Source organism: Tympanuchus pallidicinctus, unplaced genomic scaffold (genome assembly GCF_026119805.1).
Source record: "Tympanuchus pallidicinctus isolate F22 unplaced genomic scaffold, pur_lepc_1.0 scaffold23, whole genome shotgun sequence".
Taxonomy (NCBI): Eukaryota; Metazoa; Chordata; class Aves; order Galliformes; family Phasianidae; genus Tympanuchus; species Tympanuchus pallidicinctus.
In genome coordinates this window covers 845,438-860,319 of record NW_026294740.1, presented here as the reverse complement: position 1 = coordinate 860,319, position 14,882 = coordinate 845,438, and the positions used below count along the sequence as shown (strand labels likewise).

The window sequence follows — 14,882 nt, the reverse complement described above, 5'->3', positions numbered from 1 at the left end:
TGAGCATTTGTACCCACAAAACTCAAAATAGGATGGGTAAGCCTGCTGTAAGGGCTGACCTCAGTAACTTTCCATACTTCATTGAAATATGAAACATACTCATTTTGTGACCATCAGAGCTGCGAGTTGGCAATAGGAGCTTTAGCAGTGCCAGGATTGACAGTAACAGTGATGCTGGCAGTGTTAAATACCAGGGGGCACTTCCAGAGACCGCCTTCAACAAGACCTAGTGTTGGGTCCTGCACTATGGCCACAACAACCCCAGGCAATGCTACAGATCTAGGGCAGGGTGGCTGGAAGGAAGGAAGTGGAGGAAACGTGGAGGAAAAGGACCTGGAGCTGTTGGTTGATGCTTGGCTGAACATGAGGTGGCCAAGAAGGCCAATGGCATCCTGTCTTTTGTGAGCAATAGTGCAGCCAGCAGAGCAGGAGCTTATCTTCTCCCTGTTCCAGCACAAGTGCTCATGTGCTGTGTTCAATGCTGGGCCCCTCACTAGAAGAAAGACCTTAAGGTCCTGGAGCATGTTCAGAGAAGGGCAGTGGGGCTGTGAGGGGTCTGGAGCACAAATCTTATGGGGAATGGCTGAGGGAACTGGGATGGGTCAGCCTGGAGAAGTGGAGGCTCACAGGAGACCTCATGGTTCTCTACAACCCCCTGAAAAGAGGCTGTGTCAAGGTGGGGCTCAGCTTCTGCTCCCAGATAATAGTGATAGGACAAGAAGTGGTGGCCTTAAGATGAATGAAGGGAGGTTCAGGTTGGAATTAGCAAAAATTTGTTCTCAGAAGGAGTGGTGAGGCATTAGAACAGGTTGCCCAGGGAGGTGGTTGAGTCACCATTCCTGGAGGCAGTCAAGGTTGATGGTCTAACTAGATGATCTTAGTGGTCTTTCCAACCTTCATGCTTCTATGATTCTATGAAAACAAAATCGTCTCAGATAGTAGTTTAGAAATAAGAGCTTGTGTCACAAATCTCATCCTCTCTGTCTCCTCAGCCAATCAAGGTGTGCAGGTCCCTGTGCCCAGTGTTTTGGTGTCAACTAGTGTGATCCCAACATCATCATCCACAGCATACAGGACTTGTGACTCAGACCTGGACAATTAATGAGATTGACCTAAAAGCACTTTTACAAACAGAACAAGCAGCAAAAACAGATTTGAGGTTGATACCTGCTTTTTAGCATACTTGGAATATAATTGCTTATTTTAAGATTTTTAAGTTTATTTCAAGATTGCTTTGAAAACTATAAGCACGGTCCAGATTAATAAGGAGGAGTTTTCTCTAACTCAGAACGATGTGCATGTGTTGTGCAGAAATACAGTAGTATTTCCAGCAGACTGTTTTGATGTGAAGTAGCTCCGGGTACATCAACAGTGCTAAGAACTGGTGGTAACTGCCAGGTAACTGCAGTCTGTAAGTACTTCTAACCTCCAGACAGGGGCAGAAGTACAGCAGACATGCAATGAGGGCTGGTAACTCCTGTGCCTTGCCCAGAGCTCCCCGTGGTCAAGGCAAAGGCTGTGGCTGACTGTGATCACTTTTATTGTGTCTCAGCTCTCAACACGACTTCTCCATTCATCACACTGCACTTCTGGGAACTACTGGAGCTGTGTTGTAGCTTTGGCCAAAGAACCAGCCCTGGAACCCATACCTTGTCAATGGTATTGCCATGGCCAGACCTGAGTAAGATCTGTAAAAGAGCAGGAGCTGAGGAGCTGAGACATGTGGAGTGTTCAGCGGTGTCAATATGGACACATGTTCTATGTCCTTGACATCCAGAAATGAAATTTTACAGCTCCTCAAAACTCCTCCAAACACCCAGCTCTCCTGTGCAGTGTCATCAACAAGTGCTCAGGTTTTCACTCCCAACCACATCAGGAGGGCAATGTGCCAGATCTGGTGTAGTGAGTGATGCAGGGAGAATTTGTGCACTGGGTGTGAATGCCCAGGGCTGTGACAGATGCCATTTGGAGCAAAGGAAGACTTTTTTCCAAACTGCTGTGAATCTGGAGGCTCAGAGACCTTGGGATGTCCTGCTGATAGTCAGAGCCCCAGTGGGGTTGCCTTCAGAGAGATACCTGTTGCCAAAATGTCACACTGTGGCTACATCATTGGCAGCCTCACTTCCTTCTAACAGTCACCACGTCACGCTATGTCAAACCACTGTCATTCAGTCTCGTTTTTAAGGTTCTCATTTTCTCTTTGCTACACATGGTGTACCCTCATTGAACAAATAGGTCACCGTGGATGCTACTGCAATTTAGTAAACTGCTTTATACTGGGAGTCTCCACCCTAGGATGGGCTTTTGGGTTCCAGAAATGTCCTATGAAAATGGATGCACAATCGGGGAACTAGTTCTGAATGAATTAGCACCAATGGATCTGTTCACTCTTCATACTACCTTGAAGAAGTGTTTAATTTTTTCTGATTTTGTCCCAGATATTCTCAGCCTGTTTACATGGCTGATGGAGATGTGGGTCCTGAGAGAATCTGGATTAATGACCTGTTTCCAAATCACTGCTTCCTCTGTCATTTTTCACCACTTAAAGCTCCGTTCAATGAAAAATGAAGGAGAAATCACTCCTTTTGAAAATAGCTTGAGGGGATGGGACTGAGGGCAGAGCTGAGATGTTCTCCTGAGAACAGCCCATAACTATCATCATCCTCCACAGGCTGAAGGCCAGGAGATGTCTTGAACAAAGACAGCTGCCATTTTCCATCACAGGACTCGCTGCTGACGTCTCTGGCCCCGTAGCCTTTGGGCATCTTGTAGCAAATATCAACACTGGGAATGTAGAGGCTGGGAAGGAGATACTACCCTAAAATCCCTAAGGGTGTGAAGAGTTGGCAGAGTTTGCTATGCGTGGGGATCAGAATGTGACCAAACACTAGCAGAATTTGCCTTGAGTGAAGATTTTATGGCATCGTGTTCGCACGGCTTTGCTCATGGAGTCTTGGCACTAGTTCCGTGCAAGACGTGCACAAAAAGCAGCATAAAACAGCTCATTGGTGGGGGGGGGGTCTCCAGGCTGGTGGCAGGTTTCCTTGGTTTGTTTCCCATTTGCTGAGGAAGTCTCCTGGCTGCCTTTCCAGGCAGTCCTCCTGAGCAGAGCTCCTTGTGCAGAGGATGGAATGGTGAGCAGGTCACTGCTCCGGGACACGGGAGGAATGCACAGATCTGTGGGAAAGAGCCTGTGGGCTCTGCACAGTGCCACTGCACTCTGCTCCATTACAGGATGGGGCTTTCTGCATCCTCAGCAGGCATGAGGGAGTTCAGTGAGGGGAATCGTGCAAAGAAGACATCATCTGCAAGGAAAACAGCAAACTCATGGTTATGGTAAATTCCCTTTCAGCCCCGGGCTGGTCTCAGAGGAGCAAAGGTCTCTTGTTGTTCTGAGTGGGGGGTGAGCACTCAGAGTTCTCATCTGCCTTGCCAGATATGACATGGCTCGAAGGAAGACCAGGCAGGGTCCTGCTGGGACTTGTATGTAGCAGGGTTTGATCAGCATCCGCAGCACAACAGGCAAATGTCCATGGGACTTCTGTTTTCAGGAATCCAGGACTGCTCTTACTGTCTGAGCACTGTAAACATCAGCTGGAACACACAGTGTCCGTGTTTAGTGAGATGGTTTTATCAGCAACATTCCTGCAAGCAGAAGCCCAGGAATACAAACACACCACAACAAACACGTGAAGAATTTGATAAGGCTGAACTGCATCTCTGAACATCTCTCTCCTGGTTTTTCTCTTTGGGTATTTAAGGTTTTATGGTGGGCCAGGATTGCCTAAGCAGCACTGCACGTGCATTAGAGAGAAATGTATTTACTTCCACTTCAACAGCTGACAGAGCAAACAAGAAAGCAGGGGAGGATTCAGATGGATCCAGTATCTGAGGAAATGTAAGCTCTGCTTATTCCTGTCTCGGTGCATGCAGAAGGTGGCACAGGGGAAAATATGAGAAGATGGAAAGTGAACAAGATTAAGCATAGATGTGTCTTGAGCAGAGAGTAAGCAGAGAGCAAAACCATCAGTGTTGCATCACAGCAACATAAGGAAGGGTCTGGCCTTCTAGCAGCACCATTCATTGGCCATTTCTGGTGGCAAGAAGCAATGTTTGTTCCAGGTGCTGTGCCTCAGCCTGTGCAAGCTACAGGCAGGAGCCCAGTGTCCAAACATGGCTCTCATGCCTATGCAGATGCTACCAGTCCAACTAACATAGCATCTGTGCCCTGTAGGGTCTGCACCCTGACTGTCAGTGAGGCAGAAGTATCCCAAATTGTTCTGCTCAGCAGTGATCACACCTGGAGTGCTGTGTGGTTAGTGTGACAGATGCTACTCTAAGGAGACTCATTCTTTTCTTCCTCTTTTTCTTTCTTTTTTTTCCCCCACTTCTTAAGACCAGTTTTAATCTTACTGGTTTTGTTAATTTTTACTAAGAAGAGGTTAAAATTTTTTAAAGATTAAAATATTCTAAAATTATACTATGAAAATTCATGACTGACCCGCTACCCCTTTTTTTTCCTCTTTCTTTTTTTTTTTTTTTTCCTCATGTTTATTTTATCCCCATTTGGGATAAGGAAATATTGTAAAAATCACGGAAAGTTTTGCAGTGTGGGAAAACAGCTCCTTTCCAACTCTAACAAACCCAGAGCAGTGTGCAGAGCCTGAGGCTACATGTAAAGGTGGGTGGGGGCTTGGGCTCTTCCTCCAGCTAATGCTGGGTGAATTCAAACAGCACTTGTTGATGGGAATTGCACCATCTGGGGAGATGGGGGAACAGGTGAGCACCCTGGCTGGGTGTGTTACTGCATTATCTCCTGCTGCAAGAGTTGGAGGAAGGCTGCCACAGCCACCATGCAAGTCACTGATCCAGGGACAGACAGGTATCCAAGGGATGCAGGGCTTGGGCTCCAGTTCAGCATCCATCTCCAGCTTTGGAGATGCCATGGTTGGTATGTTTTCTCTCTCTTCTCCATTGGTGTTGGAGGGTGGTGTTCCCATGCCCTCAGCTTTGGCAGAAAGAGCACTAGGAAGTGGCAGTGAGATGCATATATTGCATCTGATGGGGAGTCTGTGGGCTTTCCTGAAAAGCCGTGCATGAGATGAACTGCCTGCCCATTGCAGACCTGCCTGATCTACCCCAGGAAAAGATCTGGCCAGCAGGATGTGCTCATGGTGCTCCTTCCAGACCAACAAGGGTAGCTCTCAGGAGACACTAGATTTAAGTGCCAACGTCCTTGGGAAAGGGACACAACCTGAACCTCATCTGAGCCTTTATTTCTGGGCACACATAGAATCATAGAACTGTAAAACCATCGAGGTTAGAAAAGACCTCTAAGATCATCTGGTCTGACCATCAGCCCATCCCCACCATGCCTACCAAACCATGTCCCTCACTGCCAATCTCCTTGTTCCTTGAACACCTCCAGGAATGGTGGCTCAACCATCTCCCTGGGCAGCCCATTCCAGTGCCTCACCGCTCTTCCTGACAATGATTTTTTCCTAATATCCAATTTGAACCTCCCTTAGTGCAACTCGAGGCCACCACTTTTCCTCTCACTGTTACCTGAGAGAAGAGGCCAACCCCCATCTTGCCACAACCTCCTGTCAGGAGGCACAGAGTTCTCCCCTGAGCCTCCTCTTCTCCAGACTGACCCATCCCAGTTTCCTCAGCTGCTCCCCATAAGATTTGTGCTCCAGATCTCTCAAAACTTGAGGCCATCACCTCTTGTCCTGTTACCTGGCAGAAGATGCCAATCCCCACCTCCCCACAACCTCCTTTCAAGCAGTTGTGGAAAGCAGTAATGTCTCCCCTAAACCTCCTCCAGACCGAACAGTTCTAGTTCCCTCAGCTGCTCTTTTTGTATCATCAGACTTGCTCATCTACAGGGAAGCAGTACTGATCCTTGTGAACCAAGCCTCAGCTCCAGAGGGCAGCCAGTGTTGTGGAAGTAAGCACCCACGAGCTACCATGGTAGTCCAGCTTTATGAATTTGGTATTTACAGGCAGAAAGAGATGGGTTACAGTCTGTACTGTGTACAGCCTTGCAATTTATGTGTTGGCACTAGTGGTTGATGGGAGATGTGCTCTGAGGCTCAAAAGTGTGCTTAAGCTTTATAAATACAATCAGTTCAGGCTGAAGTGAGTGAACAATGTGGAATGTTTTGAGGCCAAATTTGACTTCAGAAAAAAAAAAACAAAAAAAAAACACCATTGAATCAGTGGTACTTGAGTGTGTTGTGAAAGCATGCATGGCCGGGGCCGCAGCGTGACCTCCTGGCTCAGACAGAAAGGACTTCGGTACAATCACTGCAGATTAAAATGTTGCATATGCTCTGAGTGCAAAAAGATCGTACACAGTGCCTGGAAGAAGCCTTCCTGAAAGATTCTTGCCTCTGCTGGTGGTCTTGCAGCTTCAGCACTGGATGTCTGGCTCACACTCTCTATTTTTCAAAAACATTAATAATAATAATCCATATAAAACTGTCATATTGGTTCAACATGTACGTCACCAAAGCCCCGACTAATTTATCAAAGATTTAGTGTTCAGTTGAACAAAGTCTCATTTTTGTAAGCAGATGCAGTTTGCTGGATTGTCCTGTCATCACCCACTATTCCACTGGAAAGATGCATTATATCAGCAACTTCTAAAAGTTAAAAAATGTATATTTTAAAGTAGTAATGTAAACACTCATTGCATGCTCCACGTTAGTCATTAATTGAATGGAAAACTTTGGAGATAACGCTGCCAAAGTGGGTCTACAACCCTACAGCCGCCGGTGATGGGTGTACAGCAATGGGGATGGGGCAGTACAGCAATCGACCACTAGAGAGGAGAACACGAGCTGCCCAAAAGAGCTAAAAAACACTCCTTTGGACTTGGAAACAGAGAACATCAGTTCAAAGATTTGGGGTGCAACAAAGCCCTGGCCCGTCTGGGTGCCTGCAGGGCTGTTTCCAGGGCATGGCCATGTGTAGTATGTAGCATAACAGGCTTTTGTGGAAATTATTGTGCATAGGAGACGGGGAAAGGGCTGCAAAGACCAGTGGGATAGGCAGCGGTGGGAAGCACAAGGAAGAAAGGAGGGACTGGTGAGGGGTTTTGCCCAGGTAAGGACTGAAATCTGATTGAGCAAGTCTGCATTTTATTTCAGACACAGCCACCAGGGCTGGGTAAGGACACAGTCAGTCCCAGGGGCTGCACATGGGGACAGCTTATGTCCCATCTGCAAAGCAATAAAGAGATACAGGCACACCTAGGACTTCCTCTCTGCACACTGCATGGGCACTGGATGAGCCCAGAGAATCATAGAATCATTTGAGTTGGAAGGGACCCCTAAATGTCATCTAGTGCAACCCCTTGCAAGGGACAGTGACATCCACAAGTCCATCAGGTGCTCAGAGCCCCAGCCTGACCTTGAGTGCCTTCAAGGACATGGCACCCTCTACCTCTCCGGACAATCTCACTGGCAATGAAGTGCAGCACAAAGCAGGACAGAGGGCGGGCAGAGAGGTGGATGGAAGGAGAAAGCAGATGGCAAAATCTGAGTGGTGCTGAGTAGGAAGAGGGGTGTGAGAAAGTCCTGGCATACATAGCGTGGAGAAGATGGTATCGTATACAACACACTATTCTTGCTTCCTTATACAGTAAATTGGTAAGTTTTTTTGTATTAAATCAGATTTTATCACTGAATCAATCTTGCACTTTTCTATTCTTGTTCTCTGCAAATGACCTTTTTTAGCTCTCCTCAGCTCTTTCCTGATGGGACTCATTAGGAGCTGGTGCTGATTTTTACAGGCATTCACTTTCACTTAGCATCTGGATGGGCTTTTTTTTTTCACAGAGCAGTTTATTGAAATGATTCTTGCAGCTCTGTGCTGCTGCACTTAGTGTCAGCAGCTCCTCCCAGGTCATGTGCATGCACCCCACAAAGACTTCTGTGTGAGCTGGATCCTTCCCTTCCCTCCAGTGAGGTATGAGTGCCACCAAGGGAAGCTCGTTCCTTCCCTAAATGTTTTGTGGAAGTGTAATGTGAATACACAGAATTTCCTGGGGGTTTTCCTGAAGCATTTTGACAAACCCTGCTTAAAACTTGTAGCAGAACAACGTAGTAAACAAACAAACCTCCTCATCTGTCAAGAACTCTTGAAAACTGTTACCCAATCTGGTGAAATTCTTCATAAAGGCTTTAACTCCACTATGTATGTTAATCAAAGAATAATTTTGCATGCATATTTTACTTTGCAGGATGTTGGTATATGTTCTGACATAAAGGCTAGCTGCTCTTTGCTATTCCTCTCTTACTGCCTGTACCATGCAATTAGCAGCCTCTTCTGAGCTGTGTGCACTAATTCCACCACCCAGTTTGCTCAGCTAACCAGAGCCTTACATAAAGGAAGGTTGTTCTCCATTTATAGATCTGTTCTGCATTTCGAACAGTTCAAGTGCTCTCTTAGGCGGATTCCCCATGACTGTGTTTTTTCACAACACCCCTGGCTTTCTGCAGATATCTGGTGCTTATGGTTGGAAATTCGTCCAGCAGAGCAGCCAGTGATGCAGACCCAGTGGACAGAATCAAGCAGGCAGTAACAAATCCTGAAGCCTCTCTCTGAAATGTTGCTAATGCATATCTGTGGTCTGATTGCTTTACAAACGCCAGTCTTCATTCACGATCCCAAGGGCTGATTGGGCGTTTCATTCTTACCTGCTCTTCTTCTCTTCCAGAGGTCACTTTGGTGTCTGGTTCTCCATTTGAGCATCCAAAGTGGAGCAGTCAGAGTCTGGACCGGACCCTACAGGCACGGTGATGAATGGTGTGATCAAACAGGACCGCTCGGACCACAAAAGTGCACCAGGTGGAAATGAGGAAGAGAAGGCACCCAAAGAAAAGGCTGCGGGTGAAGTGAGGGATGGCACCAAGCTCCAGCCACCCCCCTTTGCAGAGCGGAAGAATGGTGAGTGCCTCTCAGTGGCAGCAAGAGGGGGAAAGTGAGCGTGACAACTGGATCAGTGCTGAGCAGCATCTTCTGTGTGTGCTGGGTTCTGGCTCATCGTTATTCTTTTCTGTGGTGCTTTTGGTGGTATTTCTGGTGGCAACATTTTAAGATTTAATGGAAGTGGCTCCTCAGCTCAATATTTCTTGTCGTGCTTAAGTACTGTTGTCAGCCATGAGGTAGTTGTTATGCTCTTTGCATCCAAGTGCTTGCTATAATTTGGGGCTGAAATGTAGCATTTCAAGGTCTTAGGAAGAGAGTGGTGTTCTGATGATAATAATGGAATTTGTTGGGGAGTAAGTGTGGTGTGAGGTTGGTCAGTAGAGCAGGATTTTGGTTGCAAACATTCTGATAGACTTGTTCTGCTCTCAAAGAGTGCTGGATGCTTCAAGTAATCTCATGTTCAGTAAATTTGCCTCAGATCAGTGAACTTGGCCTGGGCCTTGGCAAGGATCCTTTTTGTTTCCTTGGCCATGTGTCCAGAAACTAGTCATGTTGGCAGATGTTGATCCAGGTTTAAGGGGAGACCTATTGGAGGAAGGCTGATAGAAAAAGAAAAACAACCATTCACCATTCAGCTTCTGCAGAGGATATCCAGGCTGAGGAGCTGTTTGCCATTTCTTTCAGGCAACTGTATAAGAAATGAAGAAAATTCCTCTTTGTGCACTCTAAGGCTTTCAATATTAAGAGTTCAAAATATCATGCAATGTGAAAGTGCAGCTTGAAGGCACTATTTTTGCTTTGTGTCTCTGATTGTTTGCATTATTGTACAGGACCCAATTTTTCTCAATCACTATAAATCAGAAATAATCCAAATGATGTCATCATGGCAACGTACTGGTGTCAGCCTGGAATAACACAGCAGAGAATCAGGCCCAAACTCTGCCCAAAGTCAGATTAAGTCACACCAATGAGTGCACTTTTTTTTCTACAGTCTCAGATATCGAAGTATTCTTAAGATAGCATGATACCAAAGGCAACAATGATGTGGACCGGTGAAATGACGAAGTTAAGACTGCCTGGTGATGCATAACATTCATATTTCCTCCATAGCTCTCCAATTTATGTTTCTTGGAGACTCGTGCCCTGCATGGCCATCAGCTTGGTGGTCCGTCAGGACATGGCTGCACTCCTGCATGGGTTGTTTGCACAGGCTGGGCATCCCTCCAGCCCTTTGCTCTCCTTCTTTTGCTGTTTTTCCCTTTCTTTAGCACATTCAGATAATGTGATGGCTTGGCTCTTCCTACTGACCCCACTCAGGAACAGCCATCTTCCTTCATCTCTCATCATCTAGGAGCAGGTGGGCCTGCCAAGAATCACACATCTGTGTGATGCCCAGCCTGCCTTTGATGTCATGGTCCCTGCTGGGACAGCTCCTGCTGGGCTTGTGGAGCTGCCTGATGGGCATTCAGCAGGGAAATGAGGAAGGGAGGCATCTCCAGCTCTGCAGTGATCCTCTGCAGTGGTACACAGCAGTCACCTGCCTTTGCCCTGTAAGCCACCATGGTTCTGAAGCAGATTTGTACCCTTGAGGCAGAGTCTCCTTATCCAGCTTGATACCCTTCATTGGGTGGTCACAGGAGGGAATTTCCATCCTGCCCTCTGTTGTAGGAGGAAGGGTCAGTACCTGTGGGATTGCTGTGGGGAAAAAGAACAAATCACTCTCTGCTTGTTTCCCAGCCCCATTAAGGTTATCTGTGCAAGTGTATTTGCCATTTTCCTGCACCCCAAAAACGCATGGAGGAAAGCAGCAGGAGGGAGCAGGGATCCACCTTCAGCTGGTGGTCTGTGGGGTTCAGTGCTCCTGGACAGACACCCACCTCCAAGAGGCACTGCTCCTCAGAGCTCCTGCCTGAGTCTGAACTTTCAAATCGCAATCTTTATTTGACTTAACTTTGATTTAATGAAAACAGTCTAGCTAGAATATCTTTAAATAGGAAAATAGTCTTTTTAACTCTTGTATTATTCAGAAATGGCTAAGGAGATTTCATTTAAGTTTGTAAAAATAAATCACCTTTGAGAAAGGAGAAAGCCCATCCAGCAGGACCTACAAAAACCCAGGACTGGATACATATGCTCAGAACAGAGGATACTGGTACGCAAACACTGAGCAGGAATCCTGATGCCTGCCTCCCCAGTCTCTGTTCCTTCTCTGCCTCTGGAAAGGTACATCGTCAGTCCTTCAGCCATGACATATGAAAACTGTGCCCAGTCCCATGGGCCATGGTGTTTAAATGCTCAATGACATCTTTTCCTCCTAAGTTCTGGGCCACACTGGCCTAAACTGAGCTGAGCTGTGAACAGCTGTTTTGGAAGAGCCTAAGGAAAATATGGCTGTGGGCCTTTTGAAAGTCACTAATAATATTGGATTTAGAGATGAGCTCTACTAGGGCTCCCAGCATAGCCACTGTGCATGCACCTTGGCTGAGTACTACAAGCTGTTGCACTTTGCCTTGCCAAGACAGGTCATTCTGAGCTCAACAAGGCAACTTCACCCTCAGCAAATGTTCCACTCAGCCTCAGTAATGAATTGAGTTGCCTGCTGGTGAGATAAGAGTTCCTGACAATACTTTAAGCAGCCTCATGATTCATAAGCTACTTTTCCCTTCCAGATTCACATAAAACCTTCTTGGGTCTTGATACTAGGGCCAGTGATAGCATTCTAAAGTATCAATGATTCCAGGGTCATTTTCTTCAGGATAATATCCTGCTTTCCATTCAATCTCATCTCTTCTCATCTCATCTCATCCCACCATGCCACACACCTCTTCTTTATCTGTGGCATCCATACCATGGTAACACCTGCACAACACTTTTCTCTCCTCATCTTCACTGTCTTGCATCAAAACTATCCGTACCCTGTCCACTTCCTGTGTGACTCTCTGCACACCTCTCTAGGGTAGTAACAATGCAAGCTCTATAAATCACTTTAGCCAAGCATCTCTGCCAGTGTCAATTTGGCCAGGTGGATTTCAGAAAGAATTTTGTGGTACCTCTTGTAATCACAAGTAAGGATGAGAGGATATGAAGGATACTTGCTATCAAGCAGCTCCTCAAAAGCTGTTTCAGTGTGCGAAGTGTTGGGCATCTTCTGGTACACCAGATACAGCAAAGCCTTTGGTTCAGTGTTGTGATCTCTTGTTCCCAGCCTCTTGGACTCCAAGAGTGAGATGTATTTCAGTTAGAGAGTTACCTAAATATCAGGTCTGTCTGGTCTAATGAGGTTTCTCTGCCTTTGAAATCCTGCTCAGAATGGACTCAGGCCCCTGGAGGTTTCCACTTCTCTCCAACAACTGTTGGACTTTACGTGACCAGCTCTGGCTGAGGTGCTGGGGAAGAGTTTAGTTCTATCCGTTTGTTTCTCCAAGTGTGTCAATGTGTGACCATGTTTGAGTGTCAGAGCTTGGGCTGCAGGCCATGCAGGTCTGTAGGCGTGGGACAGAGGCCGCTAGCTGGAAAGCTGCATGAGATGGGCCCTACCTCTGCCTTTTAGGCAGTTGCATTTAAGAGAACTGAAGAGTTCCCTTTGTGCCTACTCCAGTTCAGCAGCATTTGCTAACTGCTCATAATGTTTCCACATAGGTTTCCCATTGCTGATTTTGGAAAACAATGTAGTTAAACTTTTCTGTTTATTTGTATAGTGAAGTAGACCCTCTGACCACCAGCTCCTTTGGCCCCTTGCAACTAAGGGGAGGATTTTCAAGTGCCCATCTGGTTTGCGTTTAATGTAATGTGCAGAAAGGTTGCACATTTTCAGGACCCATGTTCATAAGTAGTAGATTGTACAACAGTTTATTACACAAATGGAGCTTTTTATTGCAGGGCTTTGTTGAGCTGCCAGTTGGGATAAAAAAAAAAAAAGTAACGTGCTTCATAGTCGCTATCAAAGAAAATTAAAGCATTAAATTCTGCTCAGACTATCAGCCATTGGTGAGCTGGTAATCAAATCCAGAAAGGCTAGTGGGAGGTCAAGACTTTTTTGCTCTTGGTGTTCCTGAATCAACAATTATTATGAAAGACATGTAAGTGAAGCAAAAATAAAGAAGAGAGAAATGTCTGACCCAGAAGTCATCACAACATCAGAGTGCACAGACCAGAAGAGGAAAGGTATCTGCAGGTTTTGGGGAGAAAACCCTAAACAGTCTTCTCAGCTCTTGTGGTGAGCATGTGTTTTAGTTTAATTCTATATTGGAAAGGTTATTAAATTACTATCTAGTCCCAAACAAAATCCAGCCCTTGTTCCACATAGCCAGGTACGAGCTGTATCTACATGAAGATTTCCCAAATTACCTTTGGATCCAAATTAAATAAATATTGCAAACATTGTATTGAACCCAGGTGATATCTAATCCAGAGTGAAATATCAGCCTGCAGCCTTGAACCATACAGCCCAGCTTTAATGCCACTTAAATCAGAATGTAAGAACTGAAAGAATTCCAGGAATCCAATGATATAAACTGTATTTTTAGAGCTGTGAGTGACTTGTGAAACATTGCAGTGACTAAAGATAGCACAAGCAAGGTTTTCCACGATTTATCACAAGAACGCTCACAGTAAGTTGAAGTCATCAAATGTTGTGATAGCAGCACCTACATGTTGGCATGGTTTCAGGACGAGTCATTCATAGCACATTTGTCACAGAGCACAGCTTCCATGGCAGAGTTCAGAGCTGCATCTCACTTGCACAAGCACCACACACATCACTCTTCTATTGAGCCCTGAGAGGTTCATTTGTCTCTAGAATCTGTTTTCTTTCTTCAACACAGGCAGGTGGGTCCCCACCCTCTGGCACACCTCAGAAGTCCCCAGGTTCTCAGTCTAGATGAGCGATTGAAGCAGCAGCAGGAGGAGGGCCCTGCTGTGGACCCGGTCACTGTCCTGCACTGTTTCCTGTCGGCCATCTGGAATTTAGGTGTTACTTAAACAGGAGTTCACTCAGGGACCCATCACTCCTTCTTGGGGGTCCATGTTGCTCTGTGCTCCACAGAGGCTGTGTTGGACCTTCTTTTGTTGAGCAAAATATCTACAAGGGGTCATTTTAAGGATAAAGTCGTGGCAAACATTTCCTGACACCTCATGATCAGCTTTACTCTTGGCTCCTGGCCCTTGCTAGCTGCAGTCAGCAAGGGTAAAGGAACTGGCTGGGGGAGAGCAAGCTCTGCTGCAGAACTGTTTTCTCCCAGCTTCTAACGCATGGGGATGCTTGTAGACATGGCCAACCCTGCAAAGCGCTCCCTGCAAGGCAGGTGTACCTCTGTATCCTGCAGTCATGTGTCTGATAGACTGAGAATCATCTCAACTCTTCTTTTCTCATGTGTGAAGTCCCACATTCATCTTCCAGCCCTGAAACCCACTGGACACAGAGGAGTCCTGGTCATGCTCCCCAGGCAGGGGTCCCTTCTCTGCAGGGTTACGAGGCTGGCAGGGAGACTCCCCCAGCCAGTGCTCTTTGTTGCACCCAGCTGCCCAGTCTCTACCCAAAAACAAGGCTACGCCCAGCTCTCTGTGACCATCTTTACCCCCCTCACTTCTCCCATTTCTGGGTTTCTTTCTCAGAAACACCTGTGAGGTGTTTCTCAGAAGGATTTTCATCAAAATGTGCCAAAGCTACTGCTTTGTTTCCTCCTTCAGAAACCAAACAGAAATGGATAGTCATTTTTTCATGGTCCTTTTCACTGCATCTCCATTGACCTGCTCACCACGGATGTGTGCTGAACCAGATCTGGAGAAGCTTCCTTGGGTTGCCCCATTTTGTTGGTTATCACAGCCTCAGTACTGTGAAGCAGCATGGCGCTGAGGCCCGTCAGGTCCTCCATTATTTTCATTGGGACCATTCTTGGGGTGAGGCCGCAGTCTGCCTGTGTGTCCCCCTGGCCAGGACCATTGCT

At 46.5% G+C, this 14,882-nt stretch overlaps 1 protein-coding gene across 6 annotated transcripts in view; it reads left to right on the top strand.

Moving 5' to 3' along the window:
* The window catches only part of MYOCD (myocardin), a 221,651-nt gene that overhangs the window by 113,760 nt on the left and 93,009 nt on the right, over positions 1–14,882 (top strand). For 4 of the 6 annotated variants that reach the window (XM_052688156.1, XM_052688160.1, XM_052688154.1 and 1 more), the window contains exon 2: positions 8,726–8,955. In XM_052688156.1, the coding sequence (XP_052544116.1) occupies positions 8,808–8,955 (148 nt within the window). In that variant the 5' untranslated portion in view covers positions 8,726–8,807. Of the gene's footprint in view, positions 1–8,725; positions 8,956–14,882 lie in introns of those variants that run through there. The other 2 variants (XM_052688159.1, XM_052688162.1) reach the window with 2 other exon arrangements.